The 23628-nt window shown below is 44.4% G+C and overlaps 1 protein-coding gene across 2 annotated transcripts in view; it reads left to right on the forward strand.

The window, feature by feature from the left end:
* CPLX4 (complexin 4) overlaps window positions 1-13193 on the forward strand; it is a 30579-nt gene extending 17386 nt beyond the window's left edge. The window contains exons 3-4 of one of the 2 annotated variants that reach the window (XM_081930050.1): window positions 9903-10031; window positions 12859-13193. In XM_081930050.1, the coding sequence (XP_081786176.1) occupies window positions 9903-10031; window positions 12859-13086 (357 nt within the window). In that variant the 3' untranslated portion in view covers window positions 13087-13193. The remainder of the gene's footprint in view (window positions 1-9902; window positions 10032-12858) is intronic. The other variant, XM_081930051.1, reaches the window with a different exon arrangement.
* Window positions 13194-23628: the final 10435 nt, after the last annotated feature.

Raw genomic sequence — 23628 nt, forward strand, 5'->3', positions numbered from 1 at the left:
CATTTGTACCAACAAACAGAATTTGAAGAAGGGCAGATTTTGAACTATGGCTGCATTTTGGCTGCGTACTGTTTGAAGAAGTGCAAATTACATTAAAAGGTGAAATGAACTGAATCTCTCCAGGATCGCCACCTGTAATCTTGATTTGTTCAACACAACCACCCTAAAGCCTGCTGCTTTTTAAAAGCATCTCCTCCCACTTTCCCTTGTTGCCTCTGATCCTATGGGAGCACCTACAGTTTGCCCCCTCTCTTTTCCTTCAAATGCGTTCTTTGAAGCCACATTTTTCATGTGGCCGCTGGGTCAGCATCATTAGGATACAGCTTAGCAGTGGCAGGACTGCAGATTTACTGTACAGCCAGGCAAGGTGGCATGGGCTGGATTCAAACTGGTTTATTTCCTGTCATAGAGTCCCATCAGGAGAAAATGGCTGAAGCAATTGGTATTAAGGAGAAAATATATGTATCGGGGTGCATACTGATATACCTATGTCATAGAATAGACCCCAAGGAACATCTAGTCAAAGTCCTGCAATGCAAGAATCTCTAACCTCTCCTGGTATGTCCCACGGAGGACCTTATGGTCTTCAAATAAAAACATATTGGAGATCCCAGGCCACAGGGAGGTTAGGCTGGCCTCAACCAGAGCCAGGGCTTTTTCAGCCGTGGCCCCGATCTGGTGGAACACTCTGTCACAAGAGACTAGGGCCCTGCGGGACTTGACATCTTTCCACAGGGCCTGCAAGACAGAGCTGTTTCACCAGGCCTGACCCCCTTTCTCCTTCTGTATTCTTCACAGAACCCTAGCCCAATGGTTGCCATTAATTTGATTCTGAATTGATTTTAGAATGTATTTCAATTAATTGACTGTGATTTTATGTAAACTGTGCTGTTTTTACTGTTGTTAGCCGCTCTGAGCCTGGCTTTGGCTGGGGAGGGCAGGATATAAATAGAATTATATTATTATTATTAAAGCACTCAGGACAGATCAATTAGCAGGGAGCTTCAGAGCATAGGTGGAAGACTGAATCATGGAAAATGTGGAACCAACATTACATGGCACTTCTACAAGTGCAAGTTCCACAGAGTGAAGTGGCCATGGAGCATATCCTTCAGGTAAACTGGTCCCAAGTTATGAAGGGACGCTTTCAACGGAGCCCAGTAACAAAATCAGCAGTGTGACGATCAAATCCAGATATTTTCTTCTTCCTCTTTGACCCTCCTGCCACACTTCATGCAGGCTGCCGGATTCATTCATTTTCTCCTCCTCCCCACCCCCCTTTTTAGTGCTTCGCATATTTCTCTGATCAAAGTCTCTTTTGTGCTTTTTAAAAGTGTACATTGATGGTTGCTAGGTGCTTTTAAAAAAATTCTTTCTACACTGTTTTTAAAGCGGAAACTTGCAAACCTTTAGAATAAAACGTTAAATCGAGACCCTACTTTGCAGTTGGTGCAAAAGGATAACAGTGGCAGAACGGAATACAATACAGTGGTACCTCAGGTTACAGACGCTTCAGGTTACAGACTCCGCTAAACCAGAAATAGTACCTCGGGTTAAGTACGTTGCTTCAGGATGAGAACAGAAACCATGCGGCAGCGGGAGGCCCCGTTAGCTAAAGTGGTACCTCAGGTTAAGAACAGTTACAGGTTAAGAACGGACCTCCAGAACGAATTAAGTTCTTAACCCGAGGTACCACTGTATCTGAGAATACAAGACGGGTCTTTTCTTGTTGCCTAAACCAGGCTCCCCCAGCCTGCAGGCTTCTGATGGAAGCTGTAATCCAAAACATCTGGAAGGTACCGGCTTGGAAAGCGGGGGTGCCAATTCCTGGGGGCTGAGGCTTCTCCTGAATATTTTTGGGGTGAGGGCCAGCAGTGCCGGAGCAAGTTGATCGGGCGCCTAGGGTGGCGTGTGTGCCCTGCGCCCAGAAGCGGGGCCAGCCAGGGCAGGACACTCCGCGGGGCCTCCAAGGATTCTTCCTGCCTCCTCCCACTCAGCCACCCTACATCTGGGTGGGAGGCAATGGGCAGACCGTATGGGGCAGAGCAAAGTCTGCAGGCACCCAAGCCACCGCGTCACTCCCAGGAGAGATGTGTGGCTCACGCATGCTGCAGGCCCCGCAGTGAGTGCCGCCGGGCATTTTGTCACACCCCTCAGTGGTGAAACCCGGGGCGGCCCACCCCCACCACACACCCCTTCCTCCGCCCCTGGGGGCCAGGCCCCACAATGTCCAAAAAGCGTGGAGGTGAACTGCGGAGCCCTGGCTCCTCCTAAATATCCTGACATCATGTGTACCCCATCATCCTCGCAAGCTGGCGCCTCTGTGGAGGCTTGGCCTAAAGAAACACAGGCCCAAACATCACTTTCAGTCCTGTTGCAGATTTGAGCTCCTGACAACATGTGTGCTAACTGTGCAAAAGCATAACTACGGTGAAGAAATAGTGCGATTGCTTCACTGTGTGTCAAACTTTGCGACTCAGGGCCAAATTAGAAGTGACGTTAGTTCCGTGAATGTAGTCAACGTGCACTTTTAAAAAATATGGTAAAAAATATGAAGGATTTCTGGTTCACATCAGCTTGCTTGCTTCATCCAGGCAGAATCAGAAATCCCCTACTCATCTGTCAGGCCTCAGATTGCAAGAGAGAGGAATACCAACTTTTACTTAAACTGGCAAACATTCAGCTCAAGGGTAATGACCTTTCTGCCACTCATTCTGCAGAAAATCGAACAGAAGCAGGCTACAGAAGAATCTGGCACCAGAATCCATTTGATTCCGGGGAAACCTAGGTTCAAGTTTCGGTTTTGCCGTGAAACTCTCTCAGCCTAACCTACCTCTCAGAGTTTTTGAGGGAGATAAAATGGAATAGCCCCCATTACACTTTCTTGAATTTCTTTGAAGACGGGCAGGAATGTAAATGTAAAATATATATTTTGATGGGCAGTCTGGTATAAAACTGATATAGTATTCTCTGGTTAAAGTGATGTCTGGTGATGTTTTTTTTTAAATGTAGGTAGCTCTCAGAAGATGTACTTTAGATTTTAGTCTGTAAGAGGCCCCAGGTTTGAATGCAAGACTTAAACCTCCAGGGTATTTGGGGCAGACTTATATGACAAAACATGTCCTTAATGAACCTTAATCCTATTAATAGGATTGTCAGGGTAGATTTGTCATTGAAAAGATGTTTTCATCCATGAGTCCTATGGCTTGCTCATAAGTGGAACTCTATTGCTGGAATGCTAAAGGGGCATTGAAAGTCACTTAGCGCAGGATTTGAAATATATAGGGACTCTCCCCACTAAATTTCCTCCCTGGTTTACATGGCTGTTTTGCAAGCAAATGTGTGTACATCAGGTGTATGCCCAACCTCTGCAGTCCATGAACAGTGGCCATAATGACTAGCAGCTATCAATCACTGTATCCTCCACAAATTTATCTAATCCTATTTTAAAGTCATCTAAGACGGTGGCAATCACTATCTCTTGCTGGAGCAAATTCTATAGTCTATGCACTGTGCGAAGAAGTACTTACTATTGCCAGACTCGAATCAGTCAACATTCAGCTTCATTATAAAACAGGGAGGGAAAATCATCTATCTGCTCAGTTTGCCCATAGCTATGCCCAAGAAGGTTAGCGGTTCGAATCCCTGCGACGGGGTGAGCTCCCGTTGCTCGGTCCCTGCTCCTGCCAACCTAGCAGTTCGAAAGCACATCAAAGTGCAAGTAGATAAATAGGTACCGCTCCAGCGGGAAGGTAAATGGTGTTTCCGTGCACTGCTCTGGTTTGCCAGAAGCGGCTTAGTCATGCTGGCCACATGACAAATGCCGGCTCCCTCGGCCAGTAAAGTGAGATGAGCAGCGCAACCCCAGAGTTGTCCACGACTGAACTTAATGGTCAGGGGTCCCTTTACCTTTACCTTTTTATCCCCAAGACTGCCTCTGCTGCTACATCAGAAGGTGGGCTGGGGCTGGGTAACTTGAATACCTTTGTTCAAGTCCGACCCTCCAGAGCAGAAGAAGAGAAGAAGAAGAGTTTGGATTTGATATCCCGCTTTATCACTCCCCTTCAGGAGTCTCAAAGCGGCTAACAATCTCTTTTCCCTTCTTCCCCCACAACAAACACTCTGTGAGGTGAATGAGGCTGAGAGACTTCAGAGAAGTGTGACTGGCCCAAGGTCACCCTCTTCTGCCTGCATCCCAACTTGTCAATATCCTTCTTAAATTGTGGAGCCCAAGTCAGAATAGAGTGGGACTATTACTCAGGGCAATCTTAAGCATATCCGGCGCTGTGGTTCAAAGATCCCTCTGGCGCCCCACCTCCTTTCCCAGAGTTGGCAACCTTTCCCCAAGCCTCTGCGGGGATCGCTCTCCTCCCACGGAGGCTTGGGAAGGAAGCTGCATGCCCGCCAGCCATATGGTTGACGGGGCACAGCTGATAGGCGTCCAGGGAAAGGGGAGGCCACAGGCAAAGCCGCACACCTCCTCCACTCGCTGGGGCACCCCGAGAGGCCAGCGCCCTGGCCCAGTGCTCCAGTAAGCCCAATAGGAAAGACGGCTCTGCTATTACTTCCCTTGATCAGGACACTAGACTTCTGCTGATGCAGCCTAGAATAGCATTTGCTTCCTTTTTTGCTGCTGGATCACACCGTTTACTGATGTTAAGCTTGTGGTCTGCTAAGACCCCTAGATCCTTTTCACAGGTATAACACTGTGCACTGCAGAATGAAGGCGCTGGGGCACAGGCAGTTCTTTGTTTGTTTTTTTAAAAAAATATTTATTAAGAATTTTTTTCAATAGATTATAAAAAACAAACAAAATAACATATACTTTTAGAATAACACGTTTTCTCCACTTCTTTGGACTTCCTCACATCTCTAGTTTCTGCGTTCCAAGTTTCTCAAGCTTTACCCAGCAAATTATTACCTTGTATCAACTCTTATATTAAAGTTTCCCAATATTATATCCCTAATTTCAGATAGTTTTACCCAAACCTTGAAAACTTAAACTTTAACTTCATATTTATCCGAAATTTATCTTATCCAATTTTCCATTTATTTCATATTCCCTTTAGCTGGTTTAATGGAACCATATTGTTATTAACCTTGCATCTTTCTTAACATTCAAACAATTTACAATACTTTTGTAAATAATCCTTGAATTTTTTCCAGTCCTCCTCCACGGCCTCTTCTCCCAGGTCTCGGATTCTGCCAGTCATTTCTGCTAGTTCCATATAGTCTATCAGTTGCATCTGCCATTCTTCCAGTGTGGGCAAATCTTGAGTTTTCCAGTGCTTAGCGACAAGTATCCTTGCTGCTGTTGTTGCATACCACAGGCAGTTCTTTGTTGCAGTGCAATGTGGTTGAGATTACTGCATTGCAGGTGGTTGGGTCTTGGTTTCTCTTCCAACTCTACAGTTCTATGTGGTGAGGAAGGACCCAGACAACCTGAAAAACATGAGGGCAATGTTCCTTGAACAGAGGGCCAGGACTCATCAGTGGGCCTTGAGGCATTTTCAGATGGGTCTTAGTACCACAGTCTGACCAGTGACCCCTCACCTGCTTGACCAACCCCTTGGCCTGGTTATAGACATTGGTTAGACCAATGTGGTTGGGAGCCACCAATGTCCCAAGGCTGAGGAGAGAAGGAAGTTCTCCCTCCTCTGAGGGGAAAGGGGCAAAGGAGGTAGGGGGAAGTGTTATAAGACAAAGAAGCAAATGTAAAAGAAAAGGGCAGTGGTTGTGGTATTGGTGTTAGGAGTAGTGTACAAGCTGAGTGAGAATGGAATAAGAAAATGCAGGAGATGGGTATTAGTACTTTGAAAGGCTTGTAGCTGTAAGGAAGAGCATCAGGATCAGTAAAAATAATAATCGCAGAATCAAATAAAATGGGGAGGCGGAATCACAATGCCTCCTTAGCACAAGGAAAGTGGAGCTATGGAACTCCTTGCCACATGCAAAATGCTCTGGCAAAGAACGTAGCCATTTCCACAGGTGGATTAGGTATTGGTAGAGAAGGATGTAATTGTCAACTGATTATGCCAAACTCTGCCTCCTTCTGTCGCCATTTCATGACTGGCGGACCCAAGTAATTTCCAAGCATCTCGTGGGCTCTGGGGGTAGGAATTTTGAGAACCCCTGATGGAGGGGATCACAGATTTTCCTTCTGGTGAAGGTCGGGGGTGAAATAACTGGATGTGGGTCTACTTAGGGCTCCTCAGAAAAGAGATATGAGACTTTATACAGGCCCAAGAGGATTTTATTTCTTACTGAATCTGTTTAATTGACCTATATGTGTTAGCCAGGCCAGCATAATGAATGGTTAGGCAAGAAAAGCAGTTCAGTACCTGCAGTGCCACCTAGTGGTGGAGGTTAGTTTATTTACCACCCATAATCGTGTAGAAAAATCTTTTGCTGAAAAGGTCTGAACAGCAGCCATTTACACTTGTTTGGATGCATGAATTGCTACTTGTTAGTTTGTATTATTTATGGATCATCTTCCAATGGAAACTTGCTCAAGGAAGGGGAAATGACATTCTTTTATCCTCATCTGTTTTGGTTTGTTTGGTTAGTTATATTGATAAGCGCCATAAAGTAACACAATTCATTAGAAACATGTTAACAAACCACTAAATAATAATTACTGACAGCAGCAGCAGCAGCAACAACAGCAGTAATCAGGTTTTTCCTCCTCTAACTGCCTGCTGGAAAAGATACATCTTTAACTGAAGGCCCAAACCACATTCCTTGTGCTGAGAAGGCACAGGCCGGTCAATATGTTCTGACAACTGTTCTTTTAAAAAACGTATTGTGGTTGAGATGCATGGCAAAAAGAGCTAAGAGCTACAGAAAGAGGGCGGGTAATAGTGATGTTCAGTCACCAAAAGACATTCAAAATTAGATTGTTAATGGGCCAAAGGGGGGAAAGTAAGGTTAGATTGTGTTAAGATAAATTATAGGACAAAAACTGAGAAAGATGGAAAGGATTTGCTGAAATAGCTAATTGAACTAGAATACAAAAAAGGGAGGTGTGAGGAGGTCGATGAAACAAGTAAATGAAAGATAAGATTTGGAAATATTGGATGTGTTTTTAACTTTCTGTTTTTGTTTTTGTTTTGTTAAGATAAGTAGTGTTTTTTGTTTTTTCTTTTATGTATTGTAATGTATTGTTTTGTTTTGTTTTGTTTAACCTTGTTTTTCTTCTTTCTGTAATCCTTAAACTCTTAATAAATATTATTTTTTAAAAAACAAAAACGGTTGCCAGGCAGCTAGGGGAGTGGGGTGGGGAGAAATTTGATTCGGTTCATATTTAAAGGTGAATCTACCTGATTTCCAGTTTATGGAACAATATGCAAACTGAAACACAGCCATCCCTTAAATTCTTACGTTTCTGAATTTTGCAATGCCAAATGATGTGTACAAAAATGCATAAACAAGAGCAAATTGTGCATTGAAATGCATATGTTAGTGGAAATGACATATAAGGATGCATTTTTCAGGGGGAAGTGCTTTACTTGGACAAAATTGCATGCAAAAATGTTTATAGTAGGAGAAATTCGCAGTCAAATGCTGATGAATTTTCATAATAACTGTTTAAAAAGAAAAAAAAAAGGAAATTGATGTAGAAAACTGAACTCAAGAGTGGAAAAATGAGAGGCTGGGAGAAACTGAAATTGACCGATCTGCCCATCCCTAGATACAACCCAGTCCTATGCAGGCTAATTCAGAAGTTAGTCCCAATGGGCTAACTCTAATGTAAGTTTGCTTACTGTGTTTCCTATGGCATTGTTTCCTATATATCTACTCTAATGCCTTCTTGATGGGACCAGTCCTTTCTTCAGACAATGGCCATTTTGTTTAGATTTTTGCTATGATGGACCCAGGCTTTCTATGTACAGGATTTGTGTGTGTTTTTTTTAAAAAAACAAAACACACACAGTTCACCCATCAAAGATAAGCATTAATGCTTCATTAAATCTCCAGAACGAATGCTGACAGCAGCTAAAGGCCAACAGGAATAAGCATCAATGCTGTCAGCAGGAGGTGTTTCAGAATGTAAGATGGGATCGTGCATCTGAATAAAAGTAGGAGCAAATGAATGAATGAATGAATGAATGAATGAGTGTGCACACAGTGCATGAATAGGCACAACCCTTCAGGAGCAGAATGGGTTGGCCAGCTACTTAACCAGTTATTTACTCACATATTTATTCTTGGTAGACAGAAGTCCAGCGCATTGTTCTGCTTTAGCATTTGCGAACCACAATATTCAGGAACGAGGGTGTCACCTGATACTATGGTGTTTGCATTGAAATAAATGAGGAAAGTGTATATGTATAGGCAACGGCATAGCTAATTGCTTCATACAATAGATGGATCAGAGAATTGTAACAAGGTATACATCTGAATCCACATCTGGGTCTAGGAAGGAGAAGGAGAAGAAGAAGAAGACTATTTATATCATGCCCATCCTGCCCCAGCTACTCTGCTTCCAACATAATGAAAACATAATTAAGCATTAAAAATTAACAAAATCCCCATACAGCATTGCCTTCAGATGTCTTCTAAAGGTTGTATAGTTACTTATCTCTTTGGTTAGGAGGTCACATAACTCCATACCCTCCAATATTTCTCCAATGAAAAGAAGGGCATCCTAAGGAAAAGTGGGACATTCCAGGATCAAATCAGAAACCGGAATGGCGTCTGTAAGGACTGTCCCTGGAAAATAGGGACACCTGGAGGGCCTGTATTGCTATTAATGATTTGTTTTATATCACTGTGGACTGGCTTGATGAAAAGTGGTAAAGGTAAAGGGACCCCTGACCATTAGGTCCAGTCGTGGCCAACTCTGGGGTTGCGGCACTCATCTTGCTTTATTGGCCAAGGGAGCCGGCGTACAGCTTCCGGGTCATGTGGCCAGCATGACTAAGCCGCTTCTGGCGAACCAGAGCAGCACACGGAAACACCTTTTACCTTCCCACTGGAGCGGTACCTATTTATCTACTTGCACTTTGTGCTTTCAAACTGCTAGGTTGGCAGGAGCAGGGACTGAGCAACGGGAGCTCACCCCGTCGCGGGGATTCAAACCGCCGACCTTCTGATCGGCAAGTCCTAGGCTCTGTGGTTTAACCCACAGCGCCACCCGCGTCCCGTTATAAAACAAGCAAACCAACCAGCCCATGAGAGTAGATGGAGTTTCCTGCTCAGCAACTGACACTTTTCCAAGTTTGGTGTGATTAGGGTGGAAGGATTCACAATACCAACTGTGCTCTGTTTGTGACTTTATTGGGGCGTTTGGCTAGTAGCTACTGCTGACAGGCGAACGCTAGACCAGAGGTATTGTTGTCCAAACCCAACAGGTCAGTCCTTGCATTCTTGTAGTCTGGAGTAACTGCCATGATTAACTGTGTCTTATGAGAATATAACCTCGTTTATATAGTGTGAAAGTATGTTCCTATCGAGCAGGTGGTGAAACAACGAATCTGTCAAATGAAAAGGGAGGTGACCCATGCCTGTTAGCTTTCTTAAGAGAGAACAGGTTCACTTTTGGCACACACAATAAAAGGCAATTGAGTAGGCCAGATTTTACATTTCTGGGTAATTTTATTGTTCATTATTTCACCCTTCTGACTGTAACAAAAAAGCATGTAGTCTGGCATGAATATGATGTAGTGGAAAAAAATATGTATGAATGGATAATAAAGGCTGACTTGGAATGAAAGAGTTGGTCAGAAAAAGTGACTCATGGTGCTTCTAATTTAGCACTGTGGGGCAGGCGGCTTGGTAGGACTTAAAAGCGTCTGAGTTCAGAACGAGCTACTGCCATCTTACCACCATTCGTTAGACCTGGAGCTCAAGGGGGGAAGACATTTCAGTGGCAATTAAACTATATCTCCCCCCATTTTCAGCTTTCACTTGGCAAATGGCTGAACAGAGCAACTCCATGTCTCAGGGTCCTTATGGCTAATCGGTGTTCCTGTAACAGTCAGGACACAAGGCTTTGCTGCCAGGAAATCCTGGCTCAGTTCATGCCACATGTGACGGATTTCTCCCTTCACCCATTTCTGCCAGTGGTTGACTCACTACAAATCCTTATCCTGAAGGTCTTGCTTATATCTGTAAGTTAAATGTAGCAGTGTGCAGCCAAGTCACAAGTCAAATCAGGGTGCCTTGAGGTGTCAATGTTTGCGTGCCAAGGTTGAATCAGGATGTTAGCAAGGTGTCTCAGGTCAAGAGTAGCAACATCCTCTTGTCCTCCAAAGCCCCGTTTGTCGCCCACACACACGGAATGCTGCAGAGGTGTTTCCTATCATCTACCTACCTACCGGTATCTATCTATCTATATCTATCATCTATCTATCTATCTATCTATCTATCTATCTATCTATCTATCTATCTATCTATCTATCATCTATCTATCATCTATATCTATCTATCTATCTATCTATCTATCTATCTATCTATCTATCTATCTATCTATCATCTATCTATCTATCTATCATCTATCTAGCTATCATCTATCTATCTATCTATCTATCTATCTATCTATCATCTATCATCTATCTATCTATCTATCTATCTATCTATCAATCTATCTATCATCTATCTATCTATCTCTATCATCTATCATCTATCTATCTATCTATCTAATCTATCATTTATCTATCATCTGTCATCTATCTATCATTTATCTATCATCTGTCATCTATCTATCATCTATCTATCTCTGTCTATCTATCTCTATCTAATCTATCATCTACAGTGGTACCTCGGTTCTTGAATGTAATCCATTCTGGAAGACTGTTCAAGTTCCAAAACATTCGAAAACCAAGGTGCAAAGGGGTACCTGAAAATTCAATTGAGAAAATTGAAAAACACGCAGAGGAAGACATCTGACTTCTGAGGTGCGTTCAAAAACGGAAGCATTTACTTCCGGGTTTTCAGCACTCAGGTTCCGAAATGTTTGTCAACAGAGACATTTGAGAACCGAGGTACCAGTGTATCTATCTATCTAAAAGCAAAACCAAGCTGACCATAAGGGGAATGCCCTGTTACTGTTTGAGTGAGGAGCGGGAGAGAGGGGGGGGGAGCAAGAAGACAGATAGCTCTTAGCTCTTAGCTCTTAGCTCTTAATCAGAGGGAATTAATTTACCAGGGCTCTCCAATCACTGTGCATTAGGGGAGGGACCTTGATGGAAAAACGTTTTACTTCATGTGTGCTTGTTGCTCTCTAGTAAGTTCTGTCTCTCTGGAGCATGGCTGCTTGGAAACTTATGGTGAACCAGGTGTTGTCCCTTTTCTCACAGTCTCCCATCACTTTCCATTTTTATTACCAACAAATCAGTTTTATTTTCATGCCATTTTTTCTTATTGCTCTTTTCGTTTCGTTTGTTTGTGCCATTTGTGTGTGTGTGTGTTGAAGAGTATTTGTAGTACGGTGTTTACTAGTGCTATTTTTTTCATAGAAAAAGAGGTGCCAGAACTCACCATGAACGCCTCCCTTGTTCTCTTAGAATGGCAATAGCACCCACCTGAGAGGTGCCGGAACTAGGAGAGAGAGAAGAGGGGTTTTCTTCCACCTCTTTCCCTCACGGCCCTTAGAGAGACCCTTTGCCATAGCCTGAGCAAGGATTTTACTGGCTTAGCCTTCTAATGCATGGAGTGCTTTGGGATGGGAAGGAAAGAGGCAATTGACCGAAGATGCATTGCCCAGGGCTGCAGCTGAAAAATTTTAGATTCTAGATCCCCCTCCTTAGATGGTGATGTGTATTATTTTTATTACTTGAAAATGTGGTGAGCTAACATGGCTACACCAGAAGGTGCTCCCAATTATTATGATCAGGGATGCCAACTTGAATAAAATATGGGGGGAGCCCCCCCCCCCGTATTATGATCACAATACATGGGCCACGCATGTCGTTTGAATGGTAATACCCATCAAATATTTTACGGAGGGGCTGAAGGGACCTCAGCCCCTAGAAGTTGGCTCCTATGATTATAATGACAGGGGCACTGGACTCCTGCGCCCAAACCCTGCCCTGCCCCGACAGCAGAATTAGCAAAATTGTTGTGCAGAAAAAAGAGTTGCACAACATGGCAGGGGTACATAGCTGTCAACCTTCCCTTTTCTGGCGGGAAATTCTCTTATTCCAGCGCCGTTCCCCGCTGCTTCCCGCTGCTATCCCAGATTTTTAGATATCCCATAGACTGTCCCCGGGACAGGTGAGGCTGCTGATTCCTTATTTTCAAATCTGAAAGTTGACAGCTATGCAGGGGAAGTCCTGCTCACCCTGAACAGGGCTGAATGTTTGTTTTTGCAACTGCAGCAATGGCTGGGCATAGAAATATTACAACGTTTTTGTGAAATATAAGAATCCAAAATTCCTTGTCCTTCTTCCTTGTTGGCACCTGTACGTCTTGAGAGACAATGGAAGGGTGTACCATTGGTCAAACTGTTGGAGAGCTACAGAGCCTGCCATGGCTGTGGAGGCCAGTACAAGAGAGACATGTTTTATTGAAGCTGGGGCAGATGAAGGAGTCTGGGTTTCCTGTTAGCGTGGCGTTTCTTCTCTCAGCAGTCATTCCTCCTCTGGTCACTGCTGCAGATACGCAGCCCGACTATCTGTCTCCAGGCACTGTGGTCGTCTGCAAGGTATTTGAACACAGAACCAGACACAATGAGAAAACAGGAAATAAAAGAGTTATAGCAATTGCTATTCCCCCCCCCCCGTCTGAACTTACAAGCATTACAGGAAGTTTTTATTGACTCGATGGGATAATTTAAATTTAAGTTCTCCCTGCAGAACATGCTCATCACTTCTTCTACTTATATTCCTTTCCTGTTCCCTTTCCCTCCTTGCTCAGAGCGAATTAGATGAGAATCAGATCCAGATGGCTGGGGACGACGTGGGCTTGCCGGAAGACCTCCAGAAAATGGTGGCGGAAGATCAAGTAGAGGAAGAAGACAAGGATTCTATACTCGGGCAACTTCAGAACATCCAGAACATGGACATGGATCAAATCAAAGAAAAGGCCCAAGCCACCCTCACTGATATTAAACAGGCAGCTGGGGAGAAGTGTTCTGTAATGTAAATAGAGACATTTACCAAGATCTGTATACAAATACCCCATAGAAATGGAAGGCTGTGGCTGCGGCTGCTACTCACTCTCTACCCCTCCACGAGGAAAGATGTGTGTGTGTGTGTGTGTGTGTGTGTGTGTGTGTGTCCCCAAAAAGAAAAAATCTGGTAAACAATAAGGGTATGTGTGCTGACATATGATGGTGGAGGCGGAGGGACCCCAACGTCGCAGGTAAATATCCAAATCTAAAGCAGCAATTGCAAATGTTGTTGTTTAGTCGTTTAGTCATGTCCGACTCTTCGTGACCCCCTGGACCAGAGCACGCCAGGCACTTCTGTCTTCCACTGCCTCCCGCAGTTTGGTCAAACTCATGTTGGTAGCTTCGAGAACACTGTCCAACCATGACGTCCTCTGTCGTCCCCTTCTCCTTCTGCCCTCCATCTTTCCCAACATCAGGGTCTTTTCCAGGGAGTCTTCCCTTCTCATGAGGTGGCCAAAGTATTGGAGCCTCAGCTTCAGGATCTGTCCTTCCAGTGAGCACTCAGGGCTGATTTCCTTCAGAATGGAGAGGTTTGATCTTCTTGCAGTCCATGGGACTCTCAAGAGTCTCCTCTCTTTAGATTTTAGTATTTGCAATTGCAAATACACTTGCTCATATAGGTCCCTGCCAACGCCCATCATGGTGTCAGGTTCTGAATTACGTGGCAAGAGCCACTTGTGAATGGAAGTATTCTCAACTGCTTAAAATTATTTTGCTTTGCAGGATTGAAGAGGAGTACGGTAGTTCACACCTTGGGTTATTAGAACAGACTTTCCTAGATAAAAAAATATTAGAGTTGGGGTGTTTCTATTCTACACGAGGACTTTGCTGAGCAGAAGATATTCCTATTATATTCCAGTGGGGGCAGTGATGTCGTAGAGTAGGGTTGCCGTTCCATCTGCCCCATCCCAGCATGCACAATGTGGGTACACCATAGAGACAGGAAAAGGTAAAGAGTGATCCTCACATGCACACTCCTTGGCTCTTCTTGCAAAGCAAGTCTCTATGCAGAGAGCAGGCGTGTCCATAGAGATTGGGAAAAGTAAAGCGTGATACTCGCGCGCACACTTCCTGGTTCTATTTGCAAAAACCCAGACATTTTGCCGATTTTTTTAAGTCTCCCCGGATGGTGATTTCGCCCTTGGAATCCCGGACATGTCTGGGAAAAACCGGACATATGGCAACCGTATTGTAGAGTGAAAGCAGAATAAGTTTAAGATAAAACCTACTTACACCTTCCAAACCTCCTCTCACCCTATTTATAATGTAGATTTTATATTTGCTTGAAAGCAGAGAACCTTTCTTTAAAAAAGAAAAGAAAAAGGTCTCCAGTGTTGTTGTTTTTCAGAACATTAACTGTTTTATCACTGCCACTTTAATACAGGACATATTACTTAACCAACTCAGAATGCATCAAATCACAGAACTACTAAAGGTTTTCTGACACCTACAACTTTCAGCCAAATGACTATAACTTCGCTAAGGCTTATTATGTGGCTGCTATCTGTTTCTTCCCACTCCCTGTGCTTTTAAGAGCAGCCCAATGCAGAGAAGGTTTTCTCATCTATTACTCTTAATAATAATAAAAGTTTAAGCCCTAACGGAGCTGCTGTATTGCTGAATGAGCTCTCCAACTCAGGAGTTCCCCCCAATATTGAGGTTTCCACTTCTTGCATGAATGTTTACACGTACCCAGAAAGCTTAATAGAATTATGTCAGGTGTTAGCATACAAAATAAATTATTAAGGCCGCATCCAAATTTCCAGGAGTGCTTTCTGAATAGTGATTGGCCCAAGGAAATTTGCAGCTGAGTGGAGATTTGAACTTGGGTCTCTGCCGCCGCCATAATCCAGCACTCTAACCTAGCCTTCCACAATCTACTTTGTTTTGAAATACAACTCCCATCAGCCCCAGCAAGCATGGCCATTGCAGTCCAAAGCAACAAGATGGCACTAGACTGGGGGAAGGCTGATCTAACCACTGGATTCACACTGCCTCTCAATTATTGGCATGGCCAGACTCATGCATTTTTGTGCACATTACTTGCACTGGAAAATTCAGGGAAGTGCAAATTCCAAAGGATGCCTTGTTTTGGTTGTGCATATCATTTTGGAAAATGCAAATTAGGAATGTCTCATTTAAATGTGAACTGAGCCGAATCTCTCCCCCATTCCTAGCCACCTCTTCCTTCTAATACGGTGCCTCAGATTTTTGACTTAGTTTTGCTGGCTGCACCAGTATTAAAGAGTGTGGGGGCAGGGTAACTCCCATCTGAAAGCAGCCTCTGTATGGGCAAAAAGCTCTGTGGCTCTTTTTCATATTGCAACTCCAGGCACAGAGATTACAGGGAAAATATACTTCTACATTCGACCCATGTAGAGATTTTCCATACTGTATCTTTTATGCCAGAATAATATTTCTGATATTCCTTATACTGGGTATGGGAGGGGGAAATGTAGTTATTAAACTTTTTTCTCCTACTAGCTGCTCTGGGGCATTTTGTTGTTATTACTCATTAAATGTATACTGTTTCCCTAATGCAATTATAGTTTCGTTGCATGCCTCTCCAGTCTCCGACTGGTGTGAAATCCCAGGGGTTCCAGGCGCTTACCCAGGATTCGAGTTTCCTTTGGGAAATGAGGCACAGCAAAGACTGTGGTGTCTTTATGATATATGGTTTATCTGCACATATCTACAACATGAGTTTGCAGTGGAGGGGTCCACAACATCAGCACCCCAAAAGGATCTTGTTTCTCCCTTAGCTTCAGTCTTGCGGTTGATCAGAGGTCTGGCATAGCACACACACACCCTCCTGAACCTTCCCAATAAGAGGAGAACAGTGGTTTGCAGAAGGTCATAATTCAGAGGCTGCAGAAGGGAGAAGCTGGGAAATATTGGGAGAGCAGCAAGGGAGAGCAGCAGGCAGAAGCAGGGCAGAGACAACTGACAGACTCAGTGTCTTTAGAAAGAATTCCTGACCACCACACACACACACACACGCCAGAGCCAGGCGTGCATTGAGAGTAGTAGAACAGAAAGCTCAAAGGCAGAAAGCACAGATCAGCTGACACAGGGATGGTGTATAATAGGAGGGACAGAGGGGGTGGGACTTTAATCAGAGCAACACCATTATCTAAGAGGCAGCATCCTCCGTCTCTGTGAATATTGAATAAAATACCATGGTAAGAACGTCTTGTTTTCCCAATTCCCATTTCTGGCTGCCAGCCGTGAGGAAAATCCGATTCCCTGAAGCCTGGCGCTCTCTCTCCCTGCTTGGCGCTTTTCTTCCAGGTCACATCACACCCACTTTCAGCTCTAAACTCTGGCTATTGTCCTTCTCACTATCTGCAAGTTGTGTGAGGAGCCCCACCCATTTGCCGTCTCACACAGAGCCCCCTTTCCATTGTTTTCTTTATGGCCCAACACCCAGGTGATTACCTTATCATGAAACTAGCGTGGCTTATATTTTAACACTTGCAGGATCCAGGGATCAGAAGACTTGATTAGGTTTTAACACCTATTGGACCCGGGGATTAGAGGGGCCTAGCACCCACAAAGACATAACAATATACTCTGTATTCACTAGGGAAAGTTTGGGCTAACAGTACATGTCTATTGAGAAGCTCAAGTCCCAATAACTTCAGCTGTATGCAACTGAATCCCTCCTGCTAAATCGTGACAAGTCCAGTTCCTTCCCCATGTGGCTACTCAGCTTTTCAAGAAAACAGCTTGCAAAAGTTGAAAATGGCTGCTCCTCCAAATCAGGTGTAGGCTGCAGGGACAACTGTGGGAAGGAGGGGGTAAGATTATTTCACAAATCCAGCACGGTTCAGACATAAGCCTCTTTCAGAAGACCTTCAAGCCTTTCTAGTCTGGTGGAAGGAAGGACAAGTGACCTGCTTCAGAACATAAAAACCCTCCTAGATCTGACTCAGGAGACATCCAGTACAGTGGTACCTCGGGTTAAGTACTTAATTCATTCCGGAGGTCCGTTCTTAACCTGAAACTGTTCTTAACCTGAAGCACCACTTTAGCTAATGGGGCCTCCTGCTGCCGCCGCACTGCCGGAGCCCGATTTCTGTTCTTATCCTGAAGCAAAGTTCTTAACCTGAAGCACTATTTCTGGCTTAGTGGGGTGTGTAACCTAAAGCGTATGTAACCCAAGGTACCACTGTACAGAATCCCATTTGCCATGGTGGCCAGCTCAGAATCCCTGTACTTGAGTGGTGAATTATAGAATTGTAGAGTTTGAAGGCACCTTGGGGATCATCTGGTCCAACCCTCTGAAATGCAGGAATCTCAACTAAACCATCCAAGACAGATACTAAAAAACATCCAAAGAAAGGAATCCACAACCTCAAAAAGGAATCCATTTCACTGTTGGACAGCTCTTACTGTCAGAAAGTTCTTGCTGATGTTTAGTCATAATGTCCTTTCTTGTAACTTGAAGTCATTGGTTTGGGTCCTAGCCTCCAGATCAGAAGAAGACAAGCTTGCTCCATCTTCCATGCAGTTTAACCCTTAGCAGTTTAACTCTTTCTTTGTTGAGCTTATCTGGTGAGTTTCTCTTTGATAAAAAGCTTACTGTATTTTTTGCTCTATAAGACTCACTTTTTCCCTCCTAAAAAAGTAAGGGGAAATGTGTGTGCATCTTATGGAGCGAATGCAGGCTGTGCAGCTATCCCAGAAGCCAGAACAGCAAGAGGGATTGCTGCTTTCACTGTGCAGGGATCCCTCTTGCTGTTTTGGCTTCTGAGATTCAGAATATATTTTTTTTGTTTTGCTCCTCCAAAAACTAGGTGCGTCTTGTGGTCTGGTGCGTCTTATGGAGCGAAAAATACGTTATTTGTTTGGCATGTAGAGGACTGGCAAATAGCAGCCCTTGGAGATGATGTTGTTGTCCCTTCTGTGAACAGAGTGGTGGCACTTCATCCCTGCTCAACTGCGCCATTGGGTACATGCCTGAAAGACACATGAGAACCCGACGCCACTTGATTCCTGTCCGCATTGGGCAGGGGTTTTCCCCCCGTTGTGCACACAGCCAAGTAGATTTATTATAATAGGTAGCATCATGCTATAATTATCCCTGAAACTCTTTTATTAAAGAAGCAGGACCTGCTAATCTACTAGGTGCCTGGAAGAGTTTCTGATTATCGACTAATCCGTACTAATCCCTTACAAATCTTATCATTCACCTCATGGCAGCACCGGGCAATATTTTCCCATGAAAATGAAGTTGTGGGTATGGACCTTTTGCAGAGAGAGGGAAACAGAGAGAGCACACAGGAAAAAAACTTCTTTTTAAACAATAGCATAACAACGCAGGTGGAGAAGCTTTTTCCAGAGGGCCACATTCCTTGCAGGGCAATCTTCTCGGGGCCAGCATGCCAGTGCTGGGTGGGTCTGACGAGAGTTGTCTCCTAAAACATTTGGAGGACACCAGCAGAAGAGCCAACTTGAATGAAATATTGCAGGTGAGCCCAGGTGAGCCCTGCCGTGTATAACTGATCACATGACACAGTGCAAGCACACCATTGGAATGGCAATGCCCATCAACTTTGCAGGGACTCAGCCCCTTCAAATATTTTATTGCGGGGACCAAAGCCCCCACGGGCACTGGGAGTCGGCTCCTGGGGGCACCACGTTGGCAAAGGCTGTCCTATTGTCTTAGGTCATCTTGAACATAAGAGAGTGCATTATGCCCAGTGAAGGGTAGTCTATTGGGGCCAATAGCAGTGCCAACCTTAATCTGCCCTCAGGTAGACCCCACCTGCCTGCAACCAGCCGAGGGGCTGCCACTGCCTGCAACCTTCCTCCTCCTTAGTCCCAGGAAAATTGAACTGGATACCTTCTACATGCAAAACAGGCACATCTCCGTAGAGTAGGAGACTCTTAATCTCAGGACCGAGGGTTTGAATCCCGCATAGGTGAAAGATTCCCGCACTACAGGGGTTGAGCTAAATGAGCCACGTGACCCCTTCCAACTGTACAATTCTATTATTCCTATGACATCAGGGATGGGCAATTTGTAATGTTATAAGGTTCCATGTTCCATCGCCATTGGCTCTCGACCACAGGTTCCACATCCTTACCCCAAATAACCAGGGGTGGCCCAGCCCATTTTGCCAGCTGCTGCCAAAGTCTTGCTTACCAGAGTTGTGCAGCTGCTGCGGTGGCAGGGTTGTGGGGGCACCTGCAGGAGTGCCACCTCGTGATGGGTACTCCCATCAATTGTATCGGCATGTAATGAGATGCACACAATAGTCCACTCTACACGGTTTCTCTTTTTTATCATCATTTCTTCCTTGTACTCTTATTGCACTGGTTTGCTGATGTCCTACAAAATACCAACAAGTACCTTGCAAAATAAAACAAGCAAGAATCTGAAGGATACTTGGGTTGGGCATTGTTCTAAACACTTCAGAGCTGTTCTAAACTCTGCAAACTAAATTTGAAAGTCTACATGGTTCCTACACCTTTAAGGAGAGTGATTAATTCGACAAGTGTCATCTGTGTAACTCACCAGCAAGCTACCATTGCTAATATTCCCTCCTCTATACAACGACTAAAGGGCAGAACCCTGTCTTCTTTTTCACCCTGCTATAAACCCTTAATTACTTTTCCTTTATTAAGAAATATTAAAGTTCTGTTTATGAGAAGGAGAGAATCAATATGCCAAAGCAGACTCAGAATGATTCTTTACAGACACAGAATTATTCTTAGTTCAGGTCTGAGACGATCGCTCTATATTCCTTTAAAAACACACACACACACACACACACTTCGACTGCAAGCCGGCCATTGGTGATGGATCTCCAACCTTTTGCATTACGGTACTTTACTGAGCAAAGTACCTTATCTAAAAACACGGCACTAAACAAACCTAAAGCTCTTGACCTTTGAATTAAAATGTGACAGGAACATCTCGAAAATCTTATTGAAAGCATCTGGTGGTTTAGAGGAGCTAATTAAATTCGTCAGCACATATAGGATCAGCATTTTCCTGGTTTAAGGGGTCAAAGGAGAAAGTACAATCAGAATTACCAAACAAGTGGTTAATGAGATTCCATCAAATTTAAGGCTGATAGGAGTTAACAGGTTTGAAATATAATTATAGGGACCATTGCGAGAGGAGAGGAGAGGGAGAGAGAGAGGGAGGGAGTGCTATGGTCCAGTATCTCGTTATCAATATATCCACAGGGTTACTACAACTCCCATCATCCCTGACCACTGGTCATGCTGGCTAGGAATGATGGGAGTTGTAGTCCAACAACATCTGGGGACCCACAGGTTGAGAAACACTAAACCATGTTGCTCCATCATAATGAAACTCATCAAGTCATATTTTATCTATATAGCCCCACTCCTTACTGATGAAGATGTGCTAAACAGGACATCATCGTTTTTATGGAAGGCACTCTTCCTCCAAATACTATGTGATCGACTAAAATTCAACTGGCGCAACTCCCCCCCCCCCTTATGGAGAATGTGCTAATGGAGACAAGGACCTCACATTCCTATCTCTGCTCAGACAAGGAACTCAGTGAGTGACACATCCATGGCCCAAGCATGGGAATGGTCATCGGCGTGCATTGGGGGCCACATCATAAAAGTCACTGTGAAACAGTCAAGCGCCAGCTTAGTAGAAATCAAACAGGAGCTGATTCTGTGCCTTTAGCAGCTAACTTTACCCAGAAATCCAGAAAACCCAGTAAAGTGTTTCTTGACATGGAATTGAAGCTATGGCAGGCATAGGCAAACTTGGCCCTCCAGATGTTTTGAGATTACAATTCCCATCATCCCTGACCACTGGTCCTGTTAGCTAGGGATGATGGGAGTTGTAGTCTTAAAACATCTGGAGGGCCGAGTTTGCCTCTGCCTTAGCTATGGGGAAACCTTCCCCTACTCGAGTCATGCAATGTCAAGCTGCTTTTTAAGGCTACACAGCTACAATGGCCAGCTATAAAATTGGCAAGCCCATTTTTGTTTCTCTCAGACTCTCCCTTATTTATTTTGGAGGTGTGTTTTAAAAAAAAAAGTTTACAAAGTACAATACACTTAGAACACTGCCTGCAAATGCAAAAGACTAAAGCCAAGGTTGCAATGCATTGTTATTAAGGTTTGGTATTCGTAGTGTATGAGAGAAGTGATATAGATGTACATTTTGAAGTGTTGGATCCACATATCCACTCCCTTAGATAGGGTCCAAAATTTTAGATATTTTGTTCCTCTACAAACACACATACACACACTCACAAAAGCTGAAGAGCAGCAGTGCATAGCATCCAGAAGAGCCTGTGCTGGCCTAGCCCCCACTTGCCCCTCTGAAAAATGCCATGACTTTTATTGCACACATTGAGATGCAATACGTACACATGGGTGTATCTCTGCCAGGGATGGCGGCCATATCAAAGGAAGCAAGCAGAGAGAAGAAGAAGAAGAAGAAGAAGAAGAAGAAGAAGAAGAAGAAGAAGAAGAAGAAGAAGAAGAAGGGGAAGGTGGTCTTACTGGTGTTCCATCACATGGGAGCTGCCGGCTGCCGCCGCCAAAGGAACAACAACACAACCCCGGATTTTCATTCTTCTTACCGCTAATAGGATCGCTGGAGCTCAGAGCCGTCATCCCATCAAGATAAACGTCTCGGGTGCCCACTTTTAAGCAATCTGAATTCAATTAGGCTAATTGGAAAACAAGTAAAGAAGGATTGCATTAATGTAGCTTTACTGTGTGAAACTCAAAAACCTCATGGGAGAAATGAGGGGGGTGGGGAGATTTGACAAATAAGTTGTGGTGGTTTGTTCATGGAAAGACAGAGGTTGGCTTGGCAGCCTCACACTCTTCCTCCTTTCTGGGCTCCTGTGCATTCATTAACACTGGGTGTCCTCTCACAGTGGTTGGTAAAATGGGGTTTGGTGGAGAAGCCAAGGAGGTCTCTTTCTTCTGGTCAATTTCTTCTGGTCTTCTTCCAATTGTCATCCCTTGTATAGATGTCGTACACACCTAAGTAAAAGCATGGAAAAGGCTTTGCCCCACTTTGCCCTGGATACTAGCCCTCCTAGCCCCCTCCTCATCTCTTTTGAGCTTCATCCCTGGTCCTGAATGGGGCAACTGTGCCTCTGAAGGACCAGGTGCGCAGCCTGGGAGTCATTTTTGACTCACTACTGTCCATGGAGGCGCAGGTCAGTTCTGTGTCCAGGGCTCCATCTGGTACATTGGCTGAGCCCCTACCTGCCTGCACGCTGTCTCACCAGAGTGGTACATGCTCTAGTTATCACCCGCTTGGACTACTGCAATGCGCTCTACGTGGGACTGCCCTTGAGGGTGACTCAGAAACTACAACTAATCCAGAATGTGGCATCTGGATTGGTGATTGGGAAATGCCACTGAGACCATATAACACTGGTCCTAAGAGAGCTACATTGGCTTCCAGTACATTTCCAAACTCAGTTCAAAGTGTTAGTGCTGACCTTTGAAGCACTAAATGGCTTTGACCCTTTACACCTGAAGGAACATCTCCACCTCCATCATTCTGGCAGTTCCCTCATTGTGAGAAGTGAGGTTACAGGGAACCAGGCAGAGAGCCTTCTCGGTGGTGGCGCCCGCCCTGTGGAACACCCTCCCATCAGATGTCAAGGAAATAAACAGCTATATGACTTTTAGAAGACTTCTGAAGGCAGCCTTGCATCAGGAAATTTTTAAAGCTTGATGTTTTATTGTGGTTTTAGATTTTGCTGGAAGTTCCTCAGAGTGGCTGTGGCATTCCAATTAGATGTGGGGGCATATAAATATTATTATTATTCATACCAAAGTCCCTTCAGGCTCTAGTTTGGGTTTTCTTTTTTAATGTTTATTGATATTTTATTGGTTTTGGTACAAAATTACACAAACAGAAACGATAACCATAGAGATACAGTTCATTAAACTCACGTTCAACCCTGCTATCTGCATACAGTGGTACCTCGGGTTACATACGCTTCAGGTTACAGACTCCGCTAACCCAGAAATATTACCTTGGGTTAAGAATTTTTCTTCAGGATGAGAACAGAAATTGTGCTCCGGTGGCGCGGCGGCAGTGGGAGGCCCCATTAGCTAAAGTTAAGCTTAGCTAAAGGTTAAGAACAGTTTCAGGTTAAGAATGGACCTCCGGAACGAATTAAGTTCTTAACCCAAGGTACCACTGTACAGCACAGCAAAGGAAGGTAATGTGTGTGTCTCCTCCATCCTATTTTGCACCCCGTCCTCCATTTTATATTTAAGCAGGGCAGGCAGGTTCACAGCCTCTCCATCAGCATTAGTGTGGCCCTCAATCTGCCGGAATGACTGTTAGCCATTCTTGCCAATGGAACTTCTCTGTCCAGTAGTAGTATACCTGGGACAAAGAACAAGGAAAGGCTCCTGCATTCAAAATAAGCTCTCCACTGGCATCTGCCTGGCCAAACAGAATAATGGACAATTAGATGGACCTAGATGGTCTGATGCAGCACAGCTTCTTTGGCTGTTGCTGATGGCAGGCA

The sequence above is a fragment of the Podarcis melisellensis genome (genome assembly GCF_964234715.1).
Source record: "Podarcis melisellensis genome assembly, chromosome: 11".
NCBI classification, from domain to species: Eukaryota; Metazoa; Chordata; class Lepidosauria; order Squamata; family Lacertidae; genus Podarcis; species Podarcis melisellensis.